General features: G+C 50.4%; 1 protein-coding gene across 29 annotated transcripts in view; it reads right to left on the bottom strand.

Annotated features, from left to right (window-relative positions):
• Positions 1–52: 52 nt before the first annotated feature.
• PLA2G6 (phospholipase A2 group VI) overlaps positions 53–9,127 on the bottom strand; it is a 92,770-nt gene continuing 83,695 nt past the window's right edge. For 28 of the 29 annotated variants that reach the window (XR_014803055.1, XR_014803060.1, XR_014803054.1 and 25 more), the window contains 5 exons: positions 3,990–4,126; positions 3,398–3,552; positions 1,635–1,802; positions 1,044–1,117; positions 53–857 (listed from right to left, as the gene is read on the bottom strand). Coding sequence is in view for 21 of the 29 variants with exons in the window: in XM_084955343.1 (XP_084811469.1) it covers positions 713–857; positions 1,044–1,117; positions 1,635–1,802; positions 3,398–3,552; positions 3,990–4,126 (679 nt within the window). In the remaining 8 variants the exon portion in view is untranslated. Of the gene's footprint in view, positions 858–1,043; positions 1,118–1,634; positions 1,803–3,397; positions 3,553–3,989; positions 4,127–9,127 lie in introns of those variants that run through there. The other variant, XR_014803061.1, reaches the window with a different exon arrangement.

The following is a 9,127-nucleotide window of genomic DNA, read 5'->3' as shown; positions in this document are numbered from 1 at the left end:
CGGGTCGGGGAATGGAGGGACTCACACAACAGTGCACACAACACAGGCACGCTGAAATTAACCGTTTATTTCACAGTTTGAGGCGGTCCCCGCCTCACTTTATAAACCACTTCCTGTCGGGAAGAATAACTGGTCCCGGGAGTGACTTTTGAGAGCTGAGCGCTCACAGGGTGGGGCGGCTCTGGGGGGTGCAGCTGGCTGGGTGTGTGTCGGGGGACAAAGTCGAATGGGACTCCTGGCCCACTCCTGGAGCCCGGGTTTCCCCAGATGGGGTGAGATGGCCCGTTTCTCTAGCCCCACCCCCAGGGAAGGGGCAGAGGGTGGAAGGGGTTGCAGCTCCCACCAGGGACCGGGAAGAGCCTAGGACCCTCTGGGAGGCCGGGCTGGGCCCACGCCCGGGCGCCCGTAGTGTTTGAGCCAGTCATCCTTGGTGGTCGGGGGTGGGCCGAGAGGGGCTCAAGGCTTTCCAAGCCTGGAATGGCAGATTGCCAGAAGGCGGGGACAGAGGGGAAGAGAGGCCTTAGGACCAGCCTCAAGCAGGAAGCCCAGCAGCCTCCTAAGCCCGGTGTGTGGACACAGAGCTGCTGGGGCCCGGCTCTGCCCTGTGGTGTGGTGGGTGGGCTTTGCCCGGCCTCCCCAGCCCAGGCACCCTTAGTGTTTGATCTGGGTGGGTGGGGGGTTGGGGTTGGGGGTGCCTGGGGGCCTGGCGGCCTCACGGCGAGAGCAGCAGCTGAATGAGCTTCTGGAACTCCTCCCGGTGCTCGTAGATGTAGACCTCGGTCTCCCAGAGGGCGTTGACCAGCACCGTGTCATTGACCTCATCCAGCATGATGTCTGTCCCCAGCTGGGGGTTCAGTCTGTCCGGGCCAAGAAGAAGGGGTCACTGCAGGACACTTGCGGGACAAGAGCTAGGAATGGGGTGGGCTTGGGACCCAGAGCGGCCCCATGGGGGAAAGGGACAGCCCAGGGCAAGGGCTGTGGTGGGGAAGGTCCTGGCCAGGCCAGGCCATGGGGCTGGGGGCAGGGGCCGGCCGAGCCCTCACCTGAAGTACTGGATGCCGACCATCTCGCACCAGGCTCGGGCCCGGTCCACGGCCCGCCCATCTGGATCCGTGCACTGGTGAGAGGTAGCCTATGAGTGTCCAGCCCACACTGTACCCACGGCCCCCGCTCAGGGTCCCCAGGTTCCGGGATGGCTTAGCCCCCAATCAGCTTCCAGAGTAACTTTGGGCAAATGCCCTTTTCGGTGCTGCCGTGACTGTCCCAGCTACGCCATCAGAGGGGCCCAGTCTATGGTGTTGACGGGTGGCTGGGCAGCATCCGCTCAGGGTCAGCAAGCGTGGAGGGGCTGAGTGGCCAGCCCTCCACGTCCCTGCCCATCTGACCCTCTGGGCTTCCACGGGGCTGGGGGTGAAGGAAGGGATCTTCAGTAACAGGTGCTTGAAAACGCACTGCAAGTGGGCACCCAAGCTCTTGCCAGCACTGAGACTCTGCACTGTGACGCCCCCTCACCTGAGCTGGCAAGGAGGGTCAGCAGAGCCCTGCCACCCAGGGTCTCATGGGAAGAGGCTGAAGTCATTATCCTGGGGCAGAGACCTCGAGGGAAGGGGGCCGGGGGAGGGGCCCCTACTCACACAGTCCACCACCATCTTGCCCAGTTCCTTGGCCCCAAAAACAGTCTTGGCCAGTTCCCAGGGGTTGCTGGGACGGAAGACGTCCACACAGGTCACAGGCACCTGCGGGGACCTCCCTGTCCCCAGGGAGACGACAATGGAGAGTTTCTTCACCTTGTGGCCCTGACCCTGTTGGGACAAGACAGGTCAGCGGAGACCTTCCCCTCGGTGGCCCTTTCCACGGGTCGGGGGGCACCCCGGGGCAGGGGGAAGAGAGAGGCCCATGGCTGGGGACCGGGGGCAGCATGGGGAGGGGGGACAGGCCTCCTGTAGCAGGAGCACAGTCCGTGCCGCCTCTCCTTTGCTTTGGAACAAGTTCTGCTGCCAATTTTCTGGGCGACCCACCAAACCCAGGCTCCTCATCCACTTGGGTGATGTTTGAAGACCCTTCCCCATCCCACAGCCTCTGATTCCCTCCTCCTCTAGGAAGCCTGCCCTTCCTCATCTGGCCCCCAGAGGGCGCTCGCCTCTCTGCCGCCCGGGGCTGGCGTCGGGAGCCTGGGGAGGACCGCAGTGCTAACCACCACCGCACGGATACAGCATACTTGGGGTCAGGCACGGTCCTAAACTTTACAGATAAGCCTCGCGACAGTCCCCAGGCAGGTACTATCAGCAGCCTAATGCAGTGGTTGAACTGAAGCAGCGGCAGAGCCAGGCCCCACACCCAGAGGCCAGCTGGCTCCAGGGCCTGAGCTCCCACCCGCGGCACCACACTGCCTCTCCTAGCACGCGTGGGCCCCGCCCGCCTCGGCGCTAAGCTCGGGGCTGAAGGCCGCCTCTCTTCCTCCGGTTCACCGGCTCTGCCCTGCCGTCTCCTCAGAGGCCTGGGGATGGGGTTCCTTTCTCCGTGAGCCCTGTCTGAGCCCCCGGATCTCTCAGCAGAGGTGATGGTCCCGGGCTGCCCCCGCAGCCCTCGGTCACAGCACCTCCGACACCTGGATGCGTGTGTCCTTGTTTATGGACCATCTCCCCTAAATGTGAGCTCCCCAAGGGCAAGCGGGTGTCTCCAGGCCGGGCAACAGGGCCGCGTCTGGTCCCTGTGCTGCCCTCCCCGTGACCAGCAGATGCTTGTAACTGCCCATAACGCCCTTCACCACCTAGTCCGGATTGAGCCTAGCATCCCTCTTAGGACAGTGCTTTGGGCAGACTCCACTAAACAAGTAGGTTTGAGTGTGAGATAAAACCGCTGTTGAAGAGTTCCCCTTGCGGCTCAGCGGTCATGAACCTGACTAGTATCCATGAGGTCATGGGTTTGATTCCAGGCCTCACACAGTGGGTTAAGGATCTGGCGTTGCCGTGAGCTGTGGCGTAGGTCGCAGAAATTTGCTCAGCTCAGATGCTGCGTGGCTGTGGCTGTGGTGTAGGCCGGCAGCTACAGCTCCAATTCAACCCCTAGCCTGGGAACCTCCATGTGCTGAGGGTGCGGCCCTAAAAATAAAATGACATAAAATAACATATAAAATAAAATAAAAATTTTAAAAAATAAAATAAATAAAATAAAATAAATAAAATAAAATAAATAAAATAAAATAAATAAAATAAAATAAATAAAATAAAATAAATAAAATAAAATAAAAAGATAAACTGCTGTTGAGTGCACAAATGAAGGCATGAATAAAAACCATTTGCCCGCCTAGGAGCCTGTCCTTAGTAAGCTTTGCTAAAACAGCAGTGGCTGCAGGGGGGCGGTCACGTCCAGCGCCCCCTACCGGAGGGGCTCTCACCTTCCGGATCAGGTCCTGGTTGTACTCATGGATCTCGGTCATGGCGTCCAGCGTGGGGTTGTTGGCCAGCAGCCCGCCATCCAGGAAGCGCCCATTGGGCCGGAAGTAGGTGGGGGCTGCCCCACTGCTCCGGGCCGCCCGCCATACCAGCTGCTCTGCGGGTGGGGGAGGAGGGGACCCAGTGACCTCCTCAGTGTGCACCTCAGAGCTCAGGGTGTGTGTGTGTGTGTGTGTGTGTGTGTGTGTGTGTGTGTGTGTGTGTGTGTGTGTGTGTGTGTGTGTGTGTGTGTGTGTGTGTGTGTGTGTGTGTGTGTTGCAGGAACAGGGAGAGGCTGGGGACGCCTCAGGAGCAGGATGCACGGATCACGCCGTCTGGCCCTGCCATCCTGGTGGAAGGCAGGGTGCAGCCTGCCCGAGGCCTGCCGGCTCCCCGGCTCTGCCTGCCCTCAGCTCCCTCAGAGAGATCAGGGTAGGGGGTGGGACAGCCGTGGGCTGAGGGGGTCCCTGGTGGCCAGCCTGCGACTCCCGCCCACCACCCCGCAGGCCCTTGGGGCCAATTGCTTCCCACAGAGGCATCAAACATGGTTTTAACCTGAGGGCTGAGTTGGAGGCTTCAGGTTAATGTTCTGGCTGAATCGAGCCTCCCGTACACAATCTGGAGCATCGTAATTCCGGAAGAGGTGGAGTTCGGCCGGCTGCCGGTCAGACAGGGTCCCTGTCAGCATCACCCTGGAGAGAGACAAGGAGCAGGACACTGAAGCCACTGACCCGTCCGCCCTTGGCAATTTTTGTGCCAACTGCTAATGTGCTCATCCTTAAACTCAGCGATCCTACTTCTGGGAACCCATCCTCAGACGCTCCCACACGTGTGGGGTGATGGGGGAGCACTAGGCTATTAACAGCGTGGGCTGTAAAAGCAAACGATTGGAAACTGAAGCGTCCATCAGCAGGTTCAGTGTCCCGTGGTTTCCCTGCACGTGGGGGTCTGGAGGAAGTGCTGCATGTAATGAGGGGCGGTGAGCACCAAGACCACCCATTCAGGGGAAAAAGCAAGGTTCAGGACGGTGTGTGGAGTACAGCACCATTTTGGAGTACAAAACCAGGAGTTCCCGTCGTGGGTCAGTGGAAACGAATCTGACTGGTATCCATGAGGACGCAGGTTTGATTCCTGGCCTCGATCAGTGGGTTAAGGCTCTGGCATTGCCGTGAGCCACGGTGTAAGTCACAGACATGGCTCAGATCTGGCATTGCTGTGGCTGTGGTGTAGGCCAGTGACTACAGTTCTGATTCGACCCCAAGCCTGGGAGCCTCCATATGCCGTGGGTGTGGCTCTAAAATAAGACCCCCCCCAAATCCAAAGAACCCTATTTACCTGTGTGCTTGGTCAGAAGGTAACTCTGGAAGGACCCACGTGCGGAAGGACCCGGTAACAGTGAGCTACCTTGGGGCAAGGGGCTGCTTGGTGGCTGCAGCTCTGGGCCAGGAGTCAGGGGAGACTTTTCAGTGTGTCATCTTTGATATCTCATCGATGTTCTACCACGGGAGTCTACAACCTACTAAAGAAGACTCCCATCTATCTTGAGAGATGCAGACATCCTTAAATACCCTGGCGAGTGTAGACTGGCACAGCCTCCACTGGAAACTAACATGTATCTGGAGCCTTGCGAATGTCCTGGCTCTTTGATCTGGGCATTCCATTTTGGAAACTCTGTCCTAAAGGAATAATCTGAGTAAAAACGAAAGGTTTTTGTTTAAGGCTATTCATGCAGTGTAATGTATTTGAGGGGAAAATGAACCATCTACACGGAAACAACAGAAGGGAGTGTCTAAACAATGGACTGTTTAGCAGCCATTCCAAGTAATGCTCGCAAGGAGTTCAGCCTAACAGAAGTGTGTTTGTGACACTGAAAACTATACAAGAGGACAAAAAACTCTGCACAGGAAAAAGAAAGATTAGTTTCCCACATTTAAGAATACTGTGGAGGAGTTCCCGTCGTGGCGCAGTGGTTAACGAATCCGACTAGGAACCATGAGGTTGCGGGTTCGGTCCCAGCCCTTGCTCAGTGGGTTAAGGATCCGGCGTTGCCGTGAGCTGTGGTGTAGGTTGCAGACACGGCTCGGATCCCGCGCTGCTGTGGCTCTGGCGTAGGCCGGTTGCTACAGCTCCGATTGGACCCCTAGCCTGGGAACCTCCATATGCCGCAGAAGCGGCCCAAGAAATAGCAAAAAGACAAAAAAAAAAAACTTAAAAAAAAAAAAAAAAGAATACTGTGGAAAGGTTATTTGAATAAAACCTCCCACCAAACAAAAAATTAAATGCTCGAACAAAATTTTTTTAATCTTAAAAGCAGAGGAGATATAATAAGACAGAAAGGAGAGACCAGGGTCAACTGTGAGGATAAGCACAGAGAGGTAAATGGAGCATGGATCCAGCTTTGCTATGAAGGCAGATACCAAATGGTATCAATTGGAACTTCAATGATGGTGGACTTGAGGAGCCAGAGAGAAAGAAGCCAAAGCCCAGGGTCCATTAATGGCTAGGGATCCAATGGGAGACCCTCCTCACATTAGGTTGTAACCCCAAAGGGCTACCCCCTTGGATAAGGGTAAACCAGAGATAACCTTGCTCCTTTCCCACCCCTGGAGGCTACGAGGAAAGTTGCCTGGCATTGGACAAAGGAGGGAGAAAAAAAAATCCTGGAAAAAGTATAACCACAAACTCACCCTCTTGCAGATTTGTAGTCTAAATTCACATTACCTGGCAGAAAGCTCTAAAACCTTCATGCCAAGAATTTAGTTATAGTGGCCCTAGATGGCAGTGTATGTGGGTACCTGGAAGACACAGCATAAGACACTCTGCAGAAGATCCCCATTCTAGGCCTCACAGAATCTGCACATATTCTCTCTCCTTAGTGTATCTCTAAGGAACACTACGACACAGTGCCAAAAAAGTTGGAGGGAGGGCACATAATGAAATAAAACGGCATGGATGAGAATCAGCATAAACCAACACAAACAGGAAAATATACCTATACAGACTGCAGTTATTTGAATCCTCAAACAAAGCTTATAAAACAGCTATGCTTACGATATTTAAAGACATCAAACGCAAGCTTGATAATATGTTCAGGGAAGAGAAAACTATAAATAGTGACCCAGGAGATTTAAAAAAAACCCAGAGTACTTCTAGACATTAAAAAAAAAGAAGAAGAATAAAAAACTCAATGACAAAGTTAAATGGAAAATCAGATAAAACTAAAGAGAGAATTAGTGAATTGGAAAACAGCCAAGAAGAAATTATCCAAAATGTAACTAAGAGAGAAAAACTGATAGAATATACAGGAGAAGGTAAAAGGCATGAAAGAGAGAAAAGCTGTAACATTTTCTTTTTCTTTCTTTCTTTCTTTCCTTTCTTTTCTTTTGCTTTTTAGGGCCATGCCTGTGGCATATGGAAGTTTCCAGGCTAGGGGTCAAATTGTAGCTGTAGCAGACAGTCTACACCACAGCCACAGAAACGTGGGATCCTTAACGCACCGAGCCAGGCCAGGGATTGAACTTGCATCCTCATGGATGCTAGTCAGATTTGTTTCTGCTGAGCCACAATGGGAACTCCGTGTAACATTTTCAATTGGAGTCCCAGAAGAAGAGGAAAGAGAAAAACAGGCAGTGGCAAGGTTGAAGAGACAATGACTCAGGCTTCTAGAAATGAAAAAAGACACCAATCCAAAGATTCAAGAAGGCCAACAAATCCCATGCAAGATAAATGACAAGGAATTCATATTCAAATATATCACAGTGCAACTGTATAGCACCAAAAACAAACTAAGAAATAAAAGCATCCAGAGGAAAAAAAGACCACTTACTTTCAAAGGAGTAAGAGTTAAACTGAAATTGACTTTGCAAATGCAACAATGAATGCTAAAAATACGGGATAATGACTTTCACGTGCCATGAGAAAATCATCAGTCTAGAATTCCATACGCAACAAGAATAAGAGAGAAATAAATGAATGTTCAACTGATGAGTGTGAAATAAAACTAGTTGCAAATGATGAGAGTAAAATAAACCTATTTTCAAACAACTCTGCTAGTGTACAATTCACTATCAGCAGACCATAGCTATGGGAAAGTCAAAAGAAGGTACTTCAGGCAGAAAGAAGGTGGTCAAACATAGAAGTCTGAGATGCAGGAAAGACCGCAAAGCAGAGAAATGATACACACACACACATATACACACAAATGCATACGCATAGGCATACACACATATATACCCAAAGGTGTGCTGCAGTCAATTCATATTGGCTTGTGAGAAACTACTGCTAAATCTCATGAGCTGGTTGTTAAAGTGTCCATAACCTGAAATCAGTCATGGTGAGAGTATTTATGCCATGGGAATTGACAAACACTATAAATCAGGGCTTTTCTCCCTTATAGATCTGCTTTACCAGCACACCACTAGAAAAATATAAATAAACATTGAGTTTAAAAAACAAATAATAATGTCTCATGAGGTTTGAAAAAACAAGATAGATTTAAGATACAGAAAATTATAAATAAGAAGGGAGTACAGTGGAAATGGATACAACACCATAAAACAACCATAATAAAATTTTTTTAATAAATAAGAAAGGGGAAGGAATATAGAATTAAAGCATTTAAAAAGCCTTGGTTATCTGAAGGGATCTGAGTATCAATTAAATTTAGATTTTGACAATATACACCCATAAAATCCCCTCCAGAAATGAGTGCATAAATTTCAAACTCCTGGGGTTGGGGGCAGGATGTAATGGTTAAAACTATTCAGTAAATTCAAAAGAAGGCAAAAATGAGAAAAAGAAACACAGAACAGAAAAGGATAGCATATATCATCCCAAATATACCAGTAATTATGTAAATATAAATGGATCAGCCATATAAACTCTTAGATTAACAGTATGAAGGTTCTGATATTCAAACCAATCCACTAAATCAGACTTAACTGGATAACTTAATTAAATATACTGCTATGCATTAAAAATCTATAAATGGGGAGTTCCTATTGTGGCTCGGCGGTAATGAATCCGACTGTCATTCATGAGGATGTGGGTTCTATCCCTGGCCTCGCTCAGTGGGTTAAGGATCGGTCATTGCTGTGAGCTGCGGTATAGGTCACACAGCTCGAATCCAGAGTTGCTGTGGCTGTGGCAGAGGCTGGTGGCTGCAGCTCCGATATGACCCCTAGCCTGGGAACTTCTATATGCCACAGGTGCGGCCTTAGAAAGACAAAAAAAAAAAAAAAAAAAAAAAAAATCTACAAATGGACTAAATGCACAGATTAAAGAACAAATCCAACTATAGGTTATTTATAAGAGAGATATCTAAAACATAAGGATTCAAGAAGGCTGAATTAAAGCATGAGCCCAGACATACCACGCACATATAACCAGGGAAAGCTAGTATAACTCTATTAAGATCAGACAAAATAGGCATGAAGGCAAAATGTATCCTTAGAGATAAAGAGGGTTGCTTCATAATAATAAAAGATTCAGTCAACAGAAAAATTCCTAAGAGCCTACATTTATAGATACTTCATTTCTTTTCTTTTCTTTTTTTTTTTGTCTTTTCTAGGGCCCATCCCACAGCATATGGAGGTTCCCAGGCTAGGGGTCCAATCGGGAGCTGTAGCCATCGGCCTACGCCAGAGCCACAGCAAGGCAGGATCCAAGCCGTGTCTGCAACCTACACCACAGCT

The sequence above is a fragment of the Sus scrofa genome, chromosome 5, assembly GCF_054392235.1.
Source record: "Sus scrofa isolate SSC_HxYL_T2T_F1_AM1 chromosome 5, Sscrofa_HxYL_maternal_Yorkshire_Landrace_v2.0, whole genome shotgun sequence".
In the NCBI taxonomy this organism is placed as follows: domain Eukaryota; kingdom Metazoa; phylum Chordata; class Mammalia; order Artiodactyla; family Suidae; genus Sus; species Sus scrofa.
The sequence above is the reverse complement of the archived record's forward strand: the minus strand, read 5'-3'. Positions and strand labels throughout refer to the sequence as shown.